This window comes from Colletes gigas, unplaced genomic scaffold (genome assembly GCF_013123115.1).
Source record: "Colletes gigas isolate AHSC1104 unplaced genomic scaffold, ASM1312311v1 Colletes_gigas_Sc00033, whole genome shotgun sequence".
NCBI lineage: Eukaryota > Metazoa > Arthropoda > Insecta > Hymenoptera > Colletidae > Colletes > Colletes gigas.
The window spans coordinates 744,729-766,326 of NW_025106662.1; the positions used below are offsets into that span (position 1 = coordinate 744,729).

Genomic DNA, 21,598 nt, shown 5'->3' on the forward strand with positions numbered 1-21,598 from the left:
GTATATATGAAGCTCTTGACGAATCGGATCAAGTCCCGCCTTAAGAGGACCAATAAGAATTCTTATAGTACGCCAATGCAAATGGGACAAATAATTCCATTAGTAGTGAAGTTGGCGTTAGTTCAAATAAATGCCACATTGACCAATAAAATCCATTTACAACACGTAACGCGTTGTTTGCAGTTGTATCGCCATATTGTATATTTAACGCGGGTCACTGGCGCGTGTATGGGCTTTCCGTAAGATTTTCTGCTGAATAAAAGTGCGTGAATTGAGAGATATCGTAAAATATCACGCACAATGGATCCAGAAAAGTTGAAAGTGGTCGATTTACGGACAGAACTCTCACAGCGTGGACTCGATACGAAAGGCGTCAAGTCAGTGCTCGTTGAGAGACTTCGTAAGGCAATAGAGGAAGAAAATGCAAGTCGTAAGTTATATCTTCTTTTATCAGTAGCTTTTCATTCTATCGAGTACTTCTAGTCGCATTACTCTTTATCCAGCAACGAATACATCTGTTTATTCCAATGTTGACAAACATTCGAGTCAGGTGATACTGACTCATTTGACGAATTTCCTACTGATTTGTACATTAAATTATATTAGAACGATACAAAATAGTGTACCTATCATTATTAAAAGTAATTGATTACTGTAAAGAATTCGTTTCTTGTATTTTTAATACCATCTAGGCACAAACTATATATTCTTCTCTTCTGTTTACGTACGAATTATGCGCGCGACGCTACTTCAAAAGTTTCGTGGTATTTATTTGAGAATCAATAAATTTAGATTCATTTTAATTAACTTCATCATTTTTTTCTATAAATTTCTAATTATTTTTCTAGAATCTGTTTTTTTAATTATATAGTTCGTGTATGCGAATATATACGCACACCACACCATACATCAACATATATATATATATATATATATATATATACACATACTGTTTTATCTAAATTAATAAAACATAAATGGTTTTGTATATTGCAGAGGAAGATGCAAATGCAAATGCAGAAAATATACACGATGCAAGAGAAAATGATGAAAAATCAACAGATTCTGCGAAAGTTCCACAGACACCAAAAAAGTCTTCTAGATTGGCTAAAAGCACCTCAGCGGTAGCACCGCGCGAAGCTCCTGCAGTAAAGAAACGAAGAACTTCTAGAGTCACTTACTCTAGGAAACGGACATCTCCAAAAAAAACTGATCAAAATGATATGTCACGTGAACCATCACCTACTATATCGGAATCTGCTTTGCAAGAGGAATCCACTATACCGGAAGAAACTATGGAGCAAGAAGAAAAAGCTGATTTATTGGAAAAAAACAATGAAACGGATGCTAAAAAATCTTTATCAGATATAGGAAATGAGGGTTTGAATTCAACAAAAGTTACAAAAACAGATGATGAATCGAAGAACATCAATCCTACAAAAAATAGCGAACGTGAGACAAATGTTTCCCAAGCGTCTATTGTAAAATCACCTATGAAAAGTAGCGAAACTATCAAGTTGCCTTTGAAAAAGTCAGACGAAATAAAAGATATTTGTCAAGTATCTATTACAAAGTTACCTGCGAAGTGTAGCAAAATTGTTAAGTCGTCTTTGGAAAAGCCAGAAGAAAAGAAAGACAGCGTGCAAGCATCTGTTACAAAGTCACCTGTTAAATGTAGCGAAATTGTTAAGTCGCCTTTGAAAAAATCGGAAGAGAAGAAAGATGATTTGCAAGCATCTGTCACTGTGAAGTCACCTGTGAAGAGTAGCGAAATTGTTAAGTCACCTTTAAAAAAGTCAGAAGAGAAGAAAGATGATTTGCAAGCATCTGTCGCTAAGTCACCTGTAAAGAGTAATGAAATTGTTAAGTCACCTTTAAAAAAGTCAGAAGAAAAGAAAGATGTCTTGCAAGCATCCGTAACAAAATCACCTGCAAAGAGTAGCGAAATTATTACTTCACCTTTGAAAACTGTAGAAGAAAAAATAGAGAAAACAGATAATACGGATCAAAAGCAACAACCAGTAACACAGATGACATTAAAGGAAGAAACGTCGAAAAGTACGGAAGTTGCAAAAGAAACCATAAAAATTGAATCTAATGAGTTTCAGAATGATACACCAAAAGCAACTAATGACAAACATGATGGAATAGATGGTATGAATAAAGAGGTCGTTAAAAACGAGAAGAAGAATGAAGAACTAGCAGACGATGTTCAAGTTATAGAACCTGTTAATGATGTTAAAACTACTAACATTCCTGAATCAGAGTTACTAATTGATGATTCATACAAGGAAGATAAAAATGTATATGAGAATGAAAATCTCCAATCAAACCTTGAAGATCAGTTCATGGAGGATGAAGAAGTTGAATCTAGCAACAAACCAGAAATGGAAGATAATATTGACAACAAAGAAGATGATCAGGTACGTTTCAGGTTTCAGCAGTTCATTCTTACCTTTATTATATATGGTTTTAATTACTTTTAATTTGGGCCTATAAAATAACTAAAGTTTTTATTGTTAATTTTACTTGCATATTTTTGTAATACTTTTATAATTCAATTTTTTGAATTATGAGAGAAAGATTAATAATGAAAGTATAGAAAAATTACAAGCAACGTGTATCCCACTTATGGAGTAGCGTTAAAAAAGCGCGGGATCCCTAAGAACCTCGCTTTGAGATAAAATGCTTATTACGAACAAATCGCGTATCATAAATTTGACCGTGTATGTGTGTGATCATTTTTAAATATTACTCGAAGGTACATCTGATTCCACCCTGAATTACATCTAATATAACAATTCTTGTGCTGTGATATTTTACAGTGTGTGTTTGAGATTGCGGACGTTTACCAAATTAAATTGCATTTTCTACATTTTATTGTATAAAAATGTTACTGTATCTACAGGAATTCTTACGTTTAATTATTGACCTATTTTCATTTATGTGAAAAGGATATAGAAATGATAGAAATTAAACACGAAGAAGATACAGATGTAGATATGAAAGAAGGAACTAAGAATGATGTAGTTAAGGATAGAAAGCGGAAAAGGTCGCCCAGTCCTCTAGGAGATCGTCATGAACCGCCAGCGATGCTCGTCGAGAATGAACCGGAAATTGACGATTCTGCCTTAATTTTATCTTGGTGTATGTTGGTATATAAACGAAAATAATTAGACCGTGTTCTATTCATATAGTTAAGTTGTAGAAAGGAAAAGTTATCGTTATTTAAATTTTAAATATCGTTTTAGACGATTCGGATTTAAATTTAGTTATCGACGAGGATGGATTTTTTACTGCTACCCCTATGCACAATGATGGATTTTCGCATATGTGGGCTGGCGCAAGAGCCTCGTACGGTTTTCTCTATGGAAAAGTTTATTACGAGGCAAAAATCGTGGATCTCTGTGCTATCGATGCAGAGAATGAAGACCATCCGCATATACTAAGAATCGGTTGGTCTACTTTGTACACGTCGATGCAACTTGGAGAAGAAAAGTTCAGTTTTGGATACAGTAGTACTGGGAAAAAATTAACAGACAATCAGTTCGAAGATTATGGGCTTCAGTTCGGCAAAGACGACGTTATCGGATGTTACTTCGATGCAACATCCGAAAGTAACATCATATTATCTTACACTGTAAATGGAAAAGATCAAGGCACGGCGTTCAATATCTCCAAAGAAGAGCTTGGCGACAAGCCATTATTTCCCCACATTTTAAGCAAGAATTGCAGCTTCGCCTGCAACTTTGGCCAAGAAAAGCCATGGGTAGAAGAGGTTTTACAAGACTACGTTTCAATCGGGAATGTGGACTCACAGTATAAGATCCCTGGTCCGCGGAGACCAGGCAAGAAAGAAGAATGCGAAGTAATAATGATGTGTGGGTTACCCGGTTGTGGGAAAACTACCTGGGCAATGAAACATGCCACCGAGCACTCCCAGAAAATGTTCAATATATTAGGACTTAATACTCTAATCGACAAAATAAAAGTACGTCTTACAAACAAATGTAATAGATGATTTAATTTTTTATCGTGTTTTATATAAGATATTTTTAATAAATTTTAATTAAGGACCCAAGCTCTTCTCAAAAAGCGGACAATAACGATCAATGGGAAACACTTATTAACAAATGTACACGCGCATTGGATACATTACTGGAAATGGCTCCAACTAGAAGGCGTAATTATATTCTAGATCAGGTATGTAATTTTTTTTGTAAGAAGCTAACTCGTACGACAGGTCGATAGAAGAGTCAAATTTCTATCCTGTTTGATCATTCGACTTTAGTAAGTGCCTAAAAGGATGTCATCGCGAGCACTGTTTTCCTTAAGCATTCGCAGCAGAAGATAAATTTCTTTTATCTTTCTATCTCTTTTCATCCTTTTGTTTTGTTATCACGACCGTAAAAATGAAAGTGTACTGTTTTACTACGATATAATTATCAATAATACAGTTCTATTAACGACATAACGCACATCAATGTATCGAGTTTAGAATAAGTCATTCAGATAAGAGATGTTCCAAGTACATATACTGAATCATACAGAATATCGAGAAATTCTTCGAACTAATGGAATTACACAAAGAAAACAATATATTTATAAAGAAACAAAAAAAAAAAAAATTTCCATATTATTTGTGCGCGTTGATAAAGTTAGAATATTGCTGGATATCAATACGACTAACAAAATATGAAATATACGTATATTTTTCGTAACATAAAAAGATATATAAACATACATACATAAATAAAAATATAAAATAATTATAAATCTAACGATCTTTGGATTTTTTATGGAACCGAATACAGACAAATGTATATCCTTCTGCACAAAGACGTAAAATGAAGAATTTTAGTGGATATCAGCGAAAAGCCGTAGTGCTTGTACCATCTGAAGAAGAATTTAAATCGCGTATTGCTAAACATAAGTTGGTCGAAGGCAAGGAACCTAGCGATTCTGCACTTCTGGAAATGAAAGGTTGGTTTTGGTAGTATTGGAGTGTATGTCGAAGAAAAAATATTAGTCGTACTAATACAAAGAAGACTAAATATATTATCTTTAGAAGAGAAATATGAACCACGCACGACTGGATGTTTTTTTTAGCAAATTTCAGAGCTCCAGTCAGTGGTGAATTCTTCGATGTCATCGATTGGGTTGAACTCGACCAAGAAGAGGGCAAGAAAGTTATAGGAAAATACAATAAAGAGGGAAGAGACGCTGGATACGGTCAGCAACAAAGTAAACGACCGCGACTCGAATCAAGACCAGAAAGCACCCGAGAAAATCGAAATGAGGTTCGAAGTAATCGTGATAACAGAGAGAGTCGAGATTATCGTGACAGACGAGGCAATAATTGTAAGAATCGTAACGTATATGAAATGTAATAGAAGCGGTGATTGTAAGTAACAAGAAAATAACTATCTGCAAAACTGAATTCATAGATTCTGAGAGAAATCGTAATCCTGCCTGGCGTGGTGGTAACATGGGTTGGCGAGATAGGCCTCAAAGGGGTGGACATAACAGACACGGCATTGGTTACGGTCCTCCGGCAACATGGAGAGGAAGAGGAGCGCCTATTCCACTTGTACACCGTGGAATGGACAGAAGAGGTGGTAATGTGGATAGAAGAATAGGAAACGATAGAGGCCGAGCAACGGTTTCTCGTCAAGGTGGCTGGGCTCCGATGGGGTAATGATTACATTGTTTATTTTTATTGATTTTCGGTTTTTTACTTTATTTGTTCTTGTAGTCGAGAAATGAGCAATTTAATATACATTATTCTATGAATTCGCACGATGATGATGTATATATAATAATTTATCTATTTCCTTTAAGAAATTATCAAGGGTCGCAACAATCCGCTTGGAATCAGCAAAGCAACTGGTCAAGTGGTCAGTCTCAGGGAGGGTGGGGTCAACAGAATAATTGGGGAGGATCACAACAACAATGGGGAACCTGGAAGAGCTATGGTCAAGGCTCGTACAGTCAACAGGGTTATGGTAATGGAAATTGGAATAGTTGGAATCAGCAGTATTGCAATCAGTATTGGGGCCAGCAACAACAACAACAGCAACAGCAGCAACAACAGGGTGGGCAAACTACCACCAGTGGTCAGGCTGTAAACAAACAATAATCTACCATGATATATATGTTAAAATGGTGGAGCGGACAGTAAGGTATTATGAATGGTTTATAAATTTGTTTTGATTTAAACGTGTAGTATTAAATAATTTTATCTGGGATAGCCTTTGTCGTAACTTATAAAAATATGGAACGAGAGTGGGGAGGGGGAGCTAATTTTGATACAAGAAAGTACTCACACAAAAAACTTCAATTTCAATTTTTCATTTATAAAAGAAATCGAATCGCGCATTGTCGTAAATTGATTTAAATAACGGTACACGTTTTCTCGTTCGTTGAGGCTATTATTCTTATCATAATCGTAGTTAGCGTTCTATTAAATATAACCATTGTTCCCGTACGTAAAGTTGGTTCTACATATTCGGCATTTGCCGAACAACGAGTACACGAGTACGAATAGACACACACCTACCTATTCGTCGAATCTGTTTGGAGAATTTAGTTGCGGAAATGGCGACCATTCGTTCATACTATTACATACAATAGACTCCCGCTTAACCGGCCTCTATGGGACTGGGCATCTGTTCGGATAAACGAATGACCAATTAATCCGAAATTACCAATATATTATCATTAATCAGTTGTTTATACTTACTGATGATAAACAGTGTAGAGAGTAATTCTACAGGCTAAATAAAATTAATGGGAGACAACTGTTTAAACAATAACTAATGCGATAAGAAGTACATTTAGTCGGACGAAAGTGAATGGTCACAGAATGCGTCAGTAATGTTTATTCCAATCGATTGTTTTCATTTAACAAAAATGTGATCAGTTAAAATGGAGACCAGTTGAAACAAGACCGGATAGCCGGAAGTTTACTGTAATTGCTGAATGCCGAATAATATGGAGGCTTAAGCCTGTATCTTTACTTTTTGCAGGCAGATACGACAAGCGTAACAACTGCTTTATCTGACGATTCCATTGGATATAGTCACCCGCAAGAGCGACGAGAGTATATAGTAAACTATACTCCTGGTCAGCGTGTTGTCAATACCGGATATCGGTTTTGATTACACACAAATAGATGGACAAATGTTTCCACGACAATATATTCACGATTTTTGTTCGTATATTTTTTAATGTACGAATCTCAAAATTATTGTGGTTTTGTAACTCGAGCAACAATCTAGATTTTGTCACATGAAGGCACCGTTACACATGCACCATGAAACAAAATATTTTGCATTGAGAAATGCAATACGAAGTGAATTATAGTGTTATACATTATGAATTAAGATTGATGATCGCGAAAGAAGCATGTAACAACAGGAACGTATTCGTATTATGTACGTAGTTTTTAAAACGAGTAAAAGGGGGTAACGTATAATAAACGTTTTGTTACGGCTTTTAATTGAAAGATCGATCAAGAGGAAGAGTATCACGTATGGGTACACTACGCAATTAGCTCTAAGATTGAAATATTTGCAATGTTTTATCGCTCTCGGAAAAGGATCGTGTAAATATGTACAGATTTTCAAACGTATTACACGATACGTTTATTGGAAATCTATTTATATATTAAGTGAAGTACCATGTAATAAAAAAAAAAAGAAAATGAAGAAAAAACAGATTAACATTCTCAACACACGAGAGTAATATTGTATATGATTTTGTCTTATCTTTCTATACAAATGAAATGATGTACAAAAGAGAATATCGTATCACGAATAAATTATTACTGGATTTGATTCATATGTATCCGCGTTTTATTAAGCGAACAAATTCATTGAGATTACCAGAACATGTTTATTTTCGAATCGAATCATATTTTGTAATTATGCTCTGCGATTAAGAGATGCGATTGTTACCCAACGTTCTTCCTCCTACTCCAACTCTTCCTCCTCCGCTATCATCGCCACCGTCATCATCATCGATATAATTATGTTCATAAACATAATTCCCTCTATTCCTTGTTTTGTTCCATTTTTATCGGTCTTGGTTACCCGTTGCAATAAGCTTAACAAGCAAAGCATAGTACCCGTTTTTATTTTATGCTTCGTTTTTTTCGGTTGTAACGAAAAGTTTTTTTTTTATAGTTACAGGATGATTGTCTTTTTACCTCCTTTCTCTGAAATATTTTGTACAGTTTGTGAGACTTCGAATTAAGGTACTTCTTAAGCACTGAACGATATAAAAGATGTAAGTCGAATAAGATTTAATACACGTACAAAGATAATCTGTGTACTCACGCGTTACCACGATTCGAAGTCGACAATGATCAAATTATACTAGATTGCGTTACATCGCGAGTCCATGACCAAGATTTGTCTTTTCTGGATCGAATAAGAATTTCGCAAAATTAGTCCGTAATCGGAGAATTTACTTGTTGACAAAAGTGTACAAACTTAATCGTAAAAATAAAAAATATCTTCTATTTATTTGGAGTTTAAATTATGTACAACCCAGATTCGATCAGCGCTATTACCTGCTAGAAATATCCTGTAACAGTAATTCAGTCTTCATGCACACTTAAGGTTATCATCAACGACCACGATAACATTGTTTATCAACGAATAAGAGTTCAAATTAATTCAAAGTGATTTATACGTACGCGTTACAATTCATCCGATGACATTTGTAACGCATTCTTGCAATTGCACGGATATTTCATCGAACGGATTTCTTTTCCACTCAGGTACTATCGCTGTAAACAGTACATAAGCTCTTATAAATTTTTTCTTGCCGATTTCATTAGACAAATTTATACCGCATCGATCAAACCACTGTTTTTTTTAAGTTTTGAAAAAATACTAAATTTCTATGATTCGTTCGAAAAAGTTGGTATTTTTTTATTCGAGAAAATTATTAAAAATTTAGAGAAACTCGTCTTTCTATAAAACGAAAGAATTAACTGTTAAATGCATTATAAACGATCCATAGACTTTCACTGAAAGACCACTTGGAATTTGTTAGTCTTTACGCAGGTATAAAGATATGTGAATAATCCTGTTTCTCATCTAATAAAAATCAATACGCTTCTGTGTTACATCGAAAAATTAAAACGCATTATAGTACCATTTTCATTCGACAAACATACCTCGGATACTGTGCAGAACGTAGAAACAAATGATATAAATAAGATTTATGCATATTAAATAGCTTTCAATAATATGTATTTACTAACTGCATAATGTAATAATAAATACGAAATCCTGCGTATATTAGTTGTCGTAGCAACAGTTAGCTATATTCGATCGCGATCATTAATAAATTAAATTTGTTAGTAAATATTTATCTATAAATTTAAAAACCTATATATTACACTTAATTCAAATAACACTGGGCTTATGAAAAATATATAATGGTACTTTTGTGCAATAAAGCCTCGCATGTACTCGATTTCGTTTCTTCTTCGGTCTCGTCGGTTCCATTGCTCTTTCACACGCGGCTGATTTATACACTCGCGTATGCCGTTGACACTTTCCTAGATCCAAAGTAGCATATAATTTGTACACTTAAGTGTATTCACTATGAAATAAATTTACAAATACTTTTATACAATTTCGCGATTCTAATTATATTAAAATTCTACTAGAAGTAATAGCTCTCGTTAGATCCAATTTGACAAACGTGGCTTCAAGTACGAAATTTGATTCTTAAAACAAATCGATCCGTTTTACGAAAACAAATTACCTCTATTCGATCAAAATACTTACAAACTTTTCTTTTACATCGCACGATTGTTGAAATACTCTAGAATGAATCAAAGATTACCTTTCCGTCGATGTGATTCTGTTTGGTTTACCGTTTGATTTTAAATGTTTTACCGCGAAGGAAAAGGTAATCTGAGATAGAAAAGCAATGCTAAGAGACTATAAAAAATTTCGATTGAAAATTCAGCCTGGAATTTTCTGGATTTCGTGCGTGTAAAAACAACATATAAAAAGATCTCGATCGATACAATGTCCTTCGGGAAAGGTAGCGTTCGTGTTCATAATTAAATAATACGAATGGACGGGTCGTATTACTAGTGTAAAAAGAAGGAAACGCGTAGCTCGTGGTTGATTTCCTTACGAAACGAATCGAATAGCATCAACTTACTAACGACGAAACGAAATAATCGATCGATCGCTTTGATTACAGATTTAACTGTGATAGGGATTAACATTGACCCGTATCATGTATATACGATAATACCGCATTATCGCTGATGTATAATCCAGTGTCACGGATTTAATCCACCTGGTCTTTTTCGATTCCGCCTATTCCTCTCTAATAAAAATGACAGATCCAGCGGATCTTTCTTATTCGGCATCTTTTGCAGTAGACCAATTAAAATGTTATTCAATCTTCGTCTTTGCTCTTCTCTCTGCAAACGACAGTCAATGTGTATTACATAAAGCGAATATCTATATATATGTATACATATAAAGGGTGTTCGGCCATCCCTGGGAAAAAATTCTAATGGGGAAATTCTAAAGGCCAAAATAAGATGAAAATCAAGAATACCAATTTGTTGATGGAGGCTTTGTTAAAAAGTTATTAACGTTTAAAGTTCCGCCAAAAATAATTTTTCCAAAACAATTTGAAATTTTTTTCCCGTCGAAAAATTTCACACATACTCGAATTTTTTTCTAGAAAGTGGGTAGGATTTTGGGGGTATGTCTATTCGCCAAAAATGATTGTAATTGAACCCCGCAACCGAAAATAATTTTTCCAAAACGATTTGAAATTTTTTTCCCGTCGAAAAATTTCACACATACTCGAATTTTTTTCTAGAAAGTGGGTAGGATTTTGGGGGTATGTCTATTCGCCAAAAATGATTGTAATTGAACCCCGCAACCGAAAATAATTTTTCCAAAACGATTTGAAATTCTTTTTCCGTCGAAAAATTTCACACATACTCGAATTTTTTTCTAGAAAGTGGGTAGGATTTTGGGGGTATGTCTATTCGCCAAAAATGATTGTAATTGAACCCCGCAACCGAAAATAATTTTTCCAGAACGATTTGAAATTTTTTTTTCGTCGAAAAAGGCACTTAATTAGATTTTTGGTAAGGAATTTTTTTCTCAAAAGTGCGTAGGATCTCGGAGGCATGTGTAATACCCAAAAATGATTGTAATTGACCCCCGCAACCGAAAATAATTTTTCTAGAATAATTTGAAATTTTTGAATTTAATTGTTAATAACTTTTTAACGAAGCCTTCATCAACAAATTGGTATTCTTGATTTTCGTCTTATTTTGGCCTCTAGAATCCCCCATTAAAATTTTTCCCTAGGCCGGCCGAACACTGTATATACACATATATAATATGACGATGAAAAAGTATTGATCGATAAAGATAACAATTACCTGGGCATATGACGTCGCAGACGTAGCAATAGACAAAATTTCATTTGATCGTCGTCTACCCTTACTCGTGGAAGATTTTTGTTGATCTTTACTGTGTGTTTTTGCATTATCGCTAGTTTCGGTTTTCTGATTAGAGTCAAGATCTTGATTATTCGTTTTTTTCTTCTCTTTGTTTATTTTACCGCCTACTTGTATTCCTTCGAGACTATGAGGCTGTAACATTTTACACAGTTTCCCCCTATATTCTTTGTATTCGTTCTTGTTGATTAATCGATATCGAAATAACGCTACTCACCAAATACGTTCGATAGTGCTTAATGCGTTGCGGAAACGTCTCAAACGCGTAAGGTTTCGTGCACACTTGATGCCTAGCTCTGGCAACCTTTGTAAAAAGCCGAGCAGCGCGATCAACGCGATACTCGCATACGTAAGTATGCTCTGCCGACGAACCCACCGGCCGTCCTTTGTTTCAGAAAAAAACAAAAAACGGGAGAACATTATTGAAGAGAATGTTGCATGAAAGAGAATGTGTCGATAATTAAATAAATAACACTAATTACCTTTACAATACGTATGAGGATCGAGAACCCAACAACGTTCGGCAACCAAATCGCATGGAACTGCTTCGTAGAGCGGAGCACACACAACTTCGTTTTCGTAAAACTTTCGGGTGGGTTCGTGATACGTCTCATGAGGTCTCAAATAATGATGGCCGAATACAAATCTTTCTCCTCTGTCGCGTAAATAGAAATTGAATGTTAGTGCCGGGCATAGAATGTCGGAAGAAACTGTTAGCGATAGAAACCAATATGAAACTTACTCAACATTCTTCCAGAGTCTTTCGATTCTAAAGATGTCCATCTGTTCATAATCAGGCTTTTGAATGGTTTTGTAGGTATGTTTCTCCGGAGTATCCCTTAACACATATACCGTGTCTCCCTGCCTGAGTTGCAAATCACCGCGCATCAAAGTAACATAGTGTTTCTTTCCTTCTTCCTCCTCGTCACCCTCCAATGGTATTTCCAAATCAACAGGACGCGGCTGGCATCTTTCGCACAAATAAGACTCTAGGCTCGTGTCAGCTTTAACGCAGTCGCAATGCTGCCAAACGAGGCAGCGTTCGCATTGAATCATCAAGCCCTCATCTCTGTTTAAGAAGTAACATTTTTAATGCCATCTCTCGATATTTAGATAAACGCGGAGATCGAAGCATAACTTCTATTCACCTGTGCAAGCCACAAATACACCTAATAACGTCTTCCTCCCCTGCAGTCGAACCTCGAGGAGGTAAAAATCCTTGAGAAGGCGGACAACCTGTTGCATCCGTTATCGCGTCGACAAAGTCAGGTTTACTTCCTAGATACAGTTTTCTCAGTCTAGCCGCGGCAATGCCCATTTCCGAAGTTCTTCCAAAGAATCGAACATTGTTGTCAAAAAGTCTAATCATATCGTGATCAAAATGCTCGGCGGTTTTATAGTGACCTGTCCCGATGCACTGGTCGATCATGCTCAAGTCTATCGGGTCCGATATCTTTTCATAGTAGTCTGACAATTTTCTTTTCGAGGGCAACGTTACAAACGGCGAGCACAGCAACTGCCCATTTTCGTCGTTTGCCGTTGTTACAATACTGTACAAATCTTTCAATACCTGAAAATTATTAAAAAATCCCGTTAACTTATCGATTATTTGGCAATTACTTGGGCAAGATAATGAACAACAAATTCGCGATTTTATTCTGTTCACCTTGGCCAGTTTCGCAGTTTTATGCATTTCCGGGTCGTCTTGAGCTTGCGCCAACCTTCGTGTTCGTACAGTACGCGTATTCGTGTTGGTCAAAGCACTCAATTGCGAGAAAAACGCGTTAGATTGTATCTTAGCGTCGCCAGAACTTTTCTCTTTCACAACACTCGCGTTACCGAATTTTGTTTTACCGTTCTGCATTTGCACTTGGTTCACTAACGATTTTACCCGTTTCACCTTTTCCAGGTTTCTCAACAAGAAGCAGTGATGTTGTTGAGCGAAGCATCGTTGTTGATGAGACATTGGCTTCAGTACAGGCGCATGAAACAAGTTAGAATCGCCCACCTTCCTGGATTTGCAAATTCCTTTAGAGTTAACGGACTGCACTGTGTTGGATTTTCGCATGTTCTTTCTTGGTCTTCCAACTGATCGTCGCTCCGTTGGTTCCATCTGAGACGGAAGAGCGGCGATAGTCTTTGTAACCCTTTGACTCTTTCCTCCTGTGGACGCGAGAAACAGGTACAAAAATAGAGAACTGTATTCGACAAAGAGAAGAGCTCGAGATGAATCTTTTACTATCTTGTTACCTATCACGCCTCTGCAAGCGCTACTACCGCATCTACATTCCTGCCCTTCGGATGGATTAAACAAAGCAAAGTTATAATCGTAGGTTAACTCTTCTTCTGGCTTGATGTCTCTCGAGGCGAATAAAGCCATGCGCGGAAGTCCGTGGACGCTCCATTTCTGCATTTCACAATTCGGTTCGCAAGAATGATTCACGAATCGACCATCGCCCCCCATACGATGTCCATCGATGACCAAACCCCCGTCCAGATGCAAGCAATAGTGATGCGTATCGTTGGCGTACCTAATATACGACGAAACAAGATAAAATTAAATCTTTTATATTATCAATATGACCTATGTCGCTCGTACTTGTCGATATACCTGGTTGCCATTCTCGATTTGAACTCTCTTTCAGACACGACTTCCCCTACATACTCGAGGATGAATACACCAGACTTAATCGACTGCTGAGTTCTCACTCCCCAACCTTTATTCTTCGTCATAAATTTCTGCAAACCAGGTGCCCACTCGTGTTTTTGAATCTTTTGATTCTCACACTTCTCGCCACAAGGGCAAAGTTGTGGCGAGCATTCGCTGAAAACCATACGATTGATGCAATCATCGCCGCATCCACTTTCCGGTTTGCATTCGCACGCTTGCGCCTCGTACAGTGTAGTCGGCTTGACATCGTAATAAACGTTTGTGCGAATTTTTCTGCAAAAGAAAACGGTTTACTCCCGATCTTGTAAAGGGCCGACAATCTGGACAATATTTATATTGGATCATACTAAAAGTTTTCACGGTCTTCGCTACATCTGTCTTTAATTAACTGGTTGCTATCCCCATCAATTCTTGGAAGTATTAAGATGTATGTTTATAAATCACGTTAATAATTTGGTGACTATCTTTGGGACTAATTCACCACAATTTTTTAGGATCATGTACCAGTATTACAGCAGAATCATATAGTCACAAATCAAGATGGTCTCCACCAAAAATTGAAAGTGCAGCAACCATCCCTGATAAGAACAGGTCGTTTCGCATAGTAAGTAGAACATCCCTTATATTTCTCTGATTGATCTCCTACCAGTTTCCACTGTTTGCGTTCACTTAACAGTTTCTTTCCTATATAGCTTTTGTGAAACGTTAGGAAAAGTGTATAGAAACTGCTGGAAATCATTTTTAATGCAAATATTGAACTCGAATGGAATTATGTTTGTTTAAAATGGGTAGTTGGAAACCGCAGAAACATTCATGATGACCCAATAATAAACTCCGGATGATTTCTCACTTGTAATTCCACGACGGTACCGATTCTCTGCTAGGTAGTCTGGACTGCGTATGTAGCCACCATAAATCGTAGGGCAATTGAAACGGCATTTTTCTTTGACGAAGAAGTTTGCCGCATTGATACGAGGCGGTCAACAGCGCCGCGGACGTAGAATCGTTTGTTTCACAGACAATTTTACTCTTTCCGGATGTAGTGCCGCTATCGACGCTGCTGCCGCTTCCACTCCCACCGCTTCGCGTTTTCGATTCGCAATTTTTCCCGCAATCGTGTAGGATACCACCCTGTAGGTAACGCTTTTTCCATCTAGACTGTTTTTTCCTGGCATGCGTGGAGCTCAAATGTTTTCCAATCTCGTGATCACCTTGGATAACATTGCTGCTGGACACACTGTCATTTTCTGTGTCGTATCCCGCGCTACGTAAACGCTTCACGTTCCTCGAAGTGAAGTTACAAGGACTCGAGGAGCCGCGTCGTTTTTTCTGATTCCCATTGAAAGATCCAGAATGTTCCGTCTTTATGTTCGTTTGGGGACTTGCACGTTCCAGATTCTTCGCGTTCTCCTCGTTTAGCTCAGCGACGCGTTGTTGCTGGCACAAATTGTATCTTTCTAGAGATTCCTCCAGAGGCGCGTCTTCGTCGTACGTTCTTAAATCCTGGATCTTTTCAAACTTGACCGGGCACAATTTGTTCGGCGCGTTGTTACTCTCCGATTCGACGAGATCCTTTCGAACTCTTAATTGACCGGATCGAGATTCCACGACTTCCTCCGAACGACCACGACTAGACGATCCTTCCTGTTTCGACGAATTCAAATCCTCCGTGTCGGCGGCCTTCGACGTAACTTTACTCTGCGTTGCGTTGCTGTTATTGTTATCGTTTTCAACGGCGAGTTCGCTCGATGGGAACGAGTGTTGTATCTCGCCACTCAACACGGTCGTTTTGCTGTCCATCACCGAATCCTCGGACCCTTCTTTCGGCGAATTTCGAGCTTCGTCAGCATCGTCCGCGTTGTCGTCAGCAGGTAAAGTTACTTTCGTCGACGCATCGGTCGATGTCTCGCTCGCATTTAACGATCGTTTCTTCTTCTTTTTCTTTTTCAGTGTGGGAAAACCAGTGCGGTTAATGGCCTTGCGGCGCCTCATTTTCTTCTTGGCCAAAACCATCACGGCTGTGGAGTTCGTGGGTTTTGGAAGGTTCGAATCGACGTCGTTGTCCTGCGTCGGTTTACTTTCGTTCAGAGTCTCGATTTCATCGTAACTTTCGTTTACGTGAAACTCCGCCGCGTCAACCTTTATGTTCTTTTCCAAGCGAACGTGTTCCGGCGAGACGTGCTCGCTCTTCTCAAGCTTATCCGTTTGATTTTTATCGGTTTTCATTACTTTCTCTGTAATTACCTTTTCGGTCCTGCTGCCGCTCTTGTCCGCGTGATTCTTTAAGTTCTTCGAATCGTTCGAAGACCTTTCCGATTTTTCTACTTTATCGGTTTTATCGGCCTTCTCCAACGCGATATGCCCACTCTCAGCGGGGAGCTTCGTGACCGTGACTCGAAGATCCTTGACAATTTTCTTTTTACGTCGCGGCTGTGCTTCCGTCTGACTCAATGGTTTCTCTTCCAACGATTCAGAACACGCTGCACTCGACTTGTCGATGCTCGCGTTTTCAGTATCTCTGTGTCTTTTCTTGGGGGTGACCGGTACAGCATCTTCTTGAGAAGAAGACGCGGAACTGCCGCCGTATCTTGTTATCGCGGCTTCGATAGCCTCCTCTATGTGACTCTCGGTAGAGTTGGTCTCGTTAGTGGTCACGTCGGTGCAACTTGCATTCGAGCTCTGCGAGCTATGAGGGCTGGATACGTGATAATGCCTTTTCTTTAGCGGCAACCGTTGCTCGTTCGGATTCGAATTTGCGTTCGCGTTCGTGCTGCTTCTCGAGTCAGTTCCTGAGAGTATTTTCTCTTTCTTCGAACGCCTCTTCAACTTTTGATCTTCGGTCGCTGTAACATCACCTTTTCTTTTCTTGGTCAGTTTCTTCACGCGAAAAATTTGTGGCAATTCGGAATATCCGACGTTCGCGTTGTTCCGTCCTAGGCTGCACGATCTAGCAAACTCTTCGATCAATTTTTCCAATTCTTCGATGATACATGGATCGATGCGTATCGGATTTTTAGGCGGCAATAACAACCGTCGTCGATGCTTATGGTGATGGTGTTTGTGACAATGATTGTGTATAGGTTGCGTCGCTTTGTCGCATTTGTTGCTTATGTTTTCAACGTTTTCCGCTTTTAGTACTTCGCCGACCGGTAAAGAGATCAGAGTTTGTACGCCAACACCATTCGTCTCGAAATTGGTCGTGGTCTTCTTGCTGTTCTTGTTTTCCTTCAACACGCGTCGCGTAACCGGTGCGGCGTTCTTTTTCAGCGAAGTCTGCCTTTTGGTCAAGGGGCCGGAACTACTTCTGTTCTCTTTTAAGCTTCTTTTATTCGAATTGAGTGGCTTTCTATCGCTCGCCATTCGTTCGCAATACAATTGCTTCTGCCGTCGTAACGAAGTTGTTGTTTTACTTCCTACTCCCGGTTTGTCTCTCTTTATTTTTTTATACGTTCTGCCGTCACACTGAATTACATCTTTTCTATATTTACTTGTAACAGTTCTACTTAGGCACTTGACACGCGTCGGAGAATTCCCGTTGTTTCTCTTCTCGCCCATTCTACCCTGCGCGAATTGTTTAGGAGCGTTGCAGCTGCGTTTCTTTTGACAGACGAGCTTGTCCTTTAACTTTTTCACCGGTTCGCTACTCTTGTCTTCCTTGCTCTCCCGCGACGCGACTGTTTTATGCTGCACCGATTTCGCTTTCCCCCTCTTGTTCGGTTCCTCCTTCGAGACTTTTTGCTGTTGCTGAGACGTAGCCTCCTTTTTTTCCTTCCTTTCGTTCTTCTCCGCTTTCTCCGTCTTTTCTACTTTCTCGATCTTTTCGATTTTTTCTGCGATTTCCGGCTTAAGTCTTGGCCTGCCTGGACCGCGAGGTTGCGTCGACACAGTTTTCGCGGGTCTACCAGGTTTTCGTTTCGGCGGATATAGAACTCGGTCTACGTTTACTGCTGGCTTGGGGACTACTGTTTGTATCGGGGATTGCGTTGGAGCCGGCGGACTTGCCGGACTAATTGCCAAATGTAACGGACTATTATCTACCGATTGAATTCCTGAGTCCGGCGACACGTTTGACACGCAAGGATATTCTGAATCGTTCGCTTTTTTCCCCGCTTTGCTTCGTCTTTTTCGTGGTTCCGACAGCAGAGCCGTTTTCTCGACAAACTGTTGTAGCAAAGTGGAACTATATACAGGTACGGGATTCTGATCACCGGTCTCGCTTGTATCCGAATCAGCTCCTAGCGACATTCGTTCAATAGCTTTTGATACTAAACGACCGCTTTCCGAGTCTTCGAATCCGTCGAACGGAGCATCCTCGTGCTCCTGATCAGGTAAAATAGCTGCTAAATCTTCTTGATTGATTTCCTGCAGCGGTGGATGTTGTTGTTGTTGTTGTTGTTCCTGCTGCTGCTGCTGTTGCTGTGGTTGTTGTTGTTGTTGCTGAGACTGTTGCGTTTGTTGGTGTTGCTGTTGCGAATGATGCGAAGCTAGGCGACTCTCTGATGAATCTGAATCATCGCTGCTGCATTCGGATGACTAAACAGGATAGAGATGATTTAGTTACCGACGAAGTGTATATTTATATTTAAATGAAACGCAGTCATTCAAATTTATACGATTTGATGTCTCGCGCTTACAAGTAACCACATAATTTACCTTTGTTTCGCAATTCGTTTTACTTTTTTTCGATGCATTTCTTCTATTCTTCTCGCATTTCGCCTTTTCTGTATCTTCTTTTTTCGGACCTTTCATAGTGATTTTTAGTTTAAGCGCTCCCTGTAATGCAATTACAAATTCTACCGATTGGTTGTTAAATTGTTGAAGTGAAACGAAATAATTTAACGAGAGTATAGTATCGTTTGTATAACATGCCGTTAAGAGTGTAATACACTTACCGATTCAAAATTTGTTTCTTGAATGGAAAACGTTTGCTCACTATGTTCGGACGTGCAATCCGAATTCGACCCTGTATCTTCTTCTTCCTCGCCGCTACTTCCGTCGTCCGAGTCTGAATTCGAATCCGAATAAGAACAACTACCTTCCGTACCACCGGAACTTTCGTCGTCAGAATCAGAATCTTCTTCGGAGTCAACTGAATCTGTTCCTAATGCACACAAGGATTTTACAAAATGCTGCATATGTTTATACAAAAAGTTATTACAAACTATCGAGTAAAACAATGTTTGTTACCATTAGGTTCTGTGGTTGGATCCCAGCTACCTCCACCTTTTATGGCATCCATATCAACAGTCGAAGGTAGTTCTCTTTCCTGTTCCCCATCATTTTCTTCCCAATTCCAATTCTGTAGTTCTAATTCCGAAGGATGGTGAATAACAGCGCTCCATCCTGAATCACCAGACATTTTTTGGCTTATCTAACATCCAATAGGATAGAATAGAATACCATTCCTTATGATTTTATTCGTTTTATAACTTCTTTTGTAACTGTACACAGCATATCTATTTTAATATGCTTAACGCTTAAATGTCTTATTTATCCGTTGAATTCCCATATTTACTCTCCAATTCTTATATACGGTTCCTTCCAGACACGATTATTCTTCCTCCATAACTATATAGCTGTAACGATAAATGTAAAATATAAATATTATTGCTCCAAAAATATATAGGATCGTTAGAAGTAACATTTTAAGACATTACCATTTATCAATGGCTAGGATAGCGAATGCAAGATGGAAATAAAGCAGTTTAGCACAAGATTGAAAGAACAGTAGAGGTTTTTCTGTTGTTAAAATTATGACACACATAACTAAATCCAATTCCATCTGTGTGATTTGGATATATTTTCTTGTATAAAGTAGCCCAATAGAGAAAAATGTAATTGAGTTTTTTTATTAAAATCGGAATCCTTGCAAATTAAAGTCATTCAACTTTAATTCCAAATCGACACTTCACGCGTTCCAAACTTGAGTTCTCAAAGCGCGGGAGAACGCTTACGTATAACCTCGCATGAGAAACGAGCATCAACTGGGAAAGCATAATCATTGAAAAAGTGTTTGTACCTTCCTCTCGGTATAAGCGTTACCCCAGGAATCGTTACTGATTGTTAGTAACGATCACAGACAACGTCATAGAAGAAATGTTGCTTCTCGATGCGCGCGTATTTCACGTATGTACGAGCGCGTCACTTTCCTGTACGCACAGCTGCAACTGCAACAGCAGCAACAGCAGAAGCAAGAGCAACAGCAACAACAACACTAACGGTAGTAGACGCGTAAACAACACGGTAAATAGTATAAGAAAAAAAAAGTATTTTATCCAAAAGCTATCGCTCTGTTTACATCGTCGATGAAGCACACAGAGATCTTTGGAGTAACACAGAATAGAAGAGAGGGAGAACGCGGCAGGGACATAGGGAACTCGAGGGACAGAGAGAAAGGGAAACAGTGAAAACGAGCGAGGGGCAATAGGGAGAAAATGAGAGGGCCTGAGGAAAGGGGGAGAAACGTTCCGGATCGCAGAAATCAGAAAAATAAAAGGCAAGCACGTTATCAACGAAGCGAGCGCCTAAAGCGGTAAAGAGTGGTGAAGCGAGGAGTAGGCAAGTACGCGTACAATGACAGACACGATACCCTGAGACCTCCTTACTCCGCATCCCACGAATAACGCAACAAAGATCTAACCGATTCCAGATCGACGATTAACCGACGAAATTCTCCAAGTTGCTTCGAAAGTACAGCTGTTTCTGTTTCTCGGTCGATGCGCCAGGTGCGTCGGCGACAGGGCCCGTGGAAACTCCCGTGTATTCGAGTATAACTCAAATTACCGCGCCATCTGATGTGGAATTCAATTGTTACGTTGGAGCAGCGGCACATACAAAATTCTACTCTACATTTTTTTGTTACTCTGCAAACGCAACAAAAAATAATATGTTACGTGATTTATATCGATCAGTGTTGATTTTCGTCGTTTCTTTTATAATAGAAACCGTTTTTTCTGTATATTCTTTCCTATTTTTAACTTTGACAATTGTAAACGCGCGTCTGCGAACACCTATGACTACTCAACGAACGAGATTAGTTACCACGTGCGTTATCTGTATCGAGTATCTACCATACTCGGGTACATTTTATTCACAAATGACGAATATAAATTTTAGATTCATTTGCATGGATGTTGATTTAAAGAATTTCTTAATGGAAACTAATTTATGCATAAATTTACGAAATAAACTTAAAAGTTAGTTTACGAACGACTCGAAAGCATGTATTCGTTATTTGCGAATACAATTAACCTAAATTTGATATTTGGCAATCGTATTCAAATTTTTCGAACGACACTCGATAGATTGATGATCAATTTTGTGAAAGAAATTTTAGATCGATAATCGTGGTTGTAATTGCGTAATAATTATCGTTGAATGATAATATTGTTGTTGGCGACTTGTGC

At 38.4% G+C, this 21,598-nt stretch overlaps 2 protein-coding genes across 3 annotated transcripts; one reads left to right on the forward strand and one right to left on the reverse strand.

Annotated features, from left to right (window-relative positions):
* The first annotated feature begins 175 nt into the window (after positions 1-175).
* Positions 176-8,408, forward strand: LOC122402074 (heterogeneous nuclear ribonucleoprotein U-like protein 1). The gene is made up of 10 exons (XM_043404589.1): positions 176-430; positions 997-2,423; positions 2,955-3,147; positions 3,252-3,991; positions 4,075-4,203; positions 4,815-4,983; positions 5,110-5,361; positions 5,448-5,694; positions 5,842-6,182; positions 7,029-8,408. Exons 1-9 carry the CDS (start codon positions 301-303, stop codon positions 6,137-6,139), a joined length of 3,585 nt encoding a protein of 1,194 aa, XP_043260524.1. The 5' UTR covers positions 176-300; the 3' UTR covers positions 6,140-6,182; positions 7,029-8,408.
* A 72-nt stretch (positions 8,409-8,480) lies between these two features.
* On the reverse strand, positions 8,481-20,358 carry LOC122402072 (histone-lysine N-methyltransferase ash1). 2 transcript variants are annotated; one of them, XM_043404587.1, is made up of 14 exons: positions 20,212-20,358; positions 19,380-19,768; positions 19,085-19,293; positions 18,846-18,965; positions 15,043-18,725; positions 14,133-14,465; positions 13,772-14,052; positions 13,188-13,684; positions 12,670-13,091; positions 12,264-12,590; positions 12,004-12,176; positions 11,739-11,905; positions 11,444-11,656; positions 8,481-10,459 (listed from the first exon to the last, which is right to left on the reverse strand). In XM_043404587.1, the coding sequence occupies exons 2-14, from the start codon at positions 19,549-19,551 to the stop codon at positions 10,316-10,318; spliced, it is 6,741 nt and encodes a 2,246-aa protein (XP_043260522.1). In that variant the 5' UTR covers positions 19,552-19,768; positions 20,212-20,358; the 3' UTR covers positions 8,481-10,315. The 2 variants fall into 2 exon arrangements, with proteins under 2 accessions (XP_043260522.1, XP_043260523.1); XM_043404588.1 differs by lacking the exons at positions 19,380-19,768; positions 20,212-20,358 and having other exon boundaries at positions 18,846-18,985; positions 19,085-19,207.
* Positions 20,359-21,598: the final 1,240 nt, after the last annotated feature.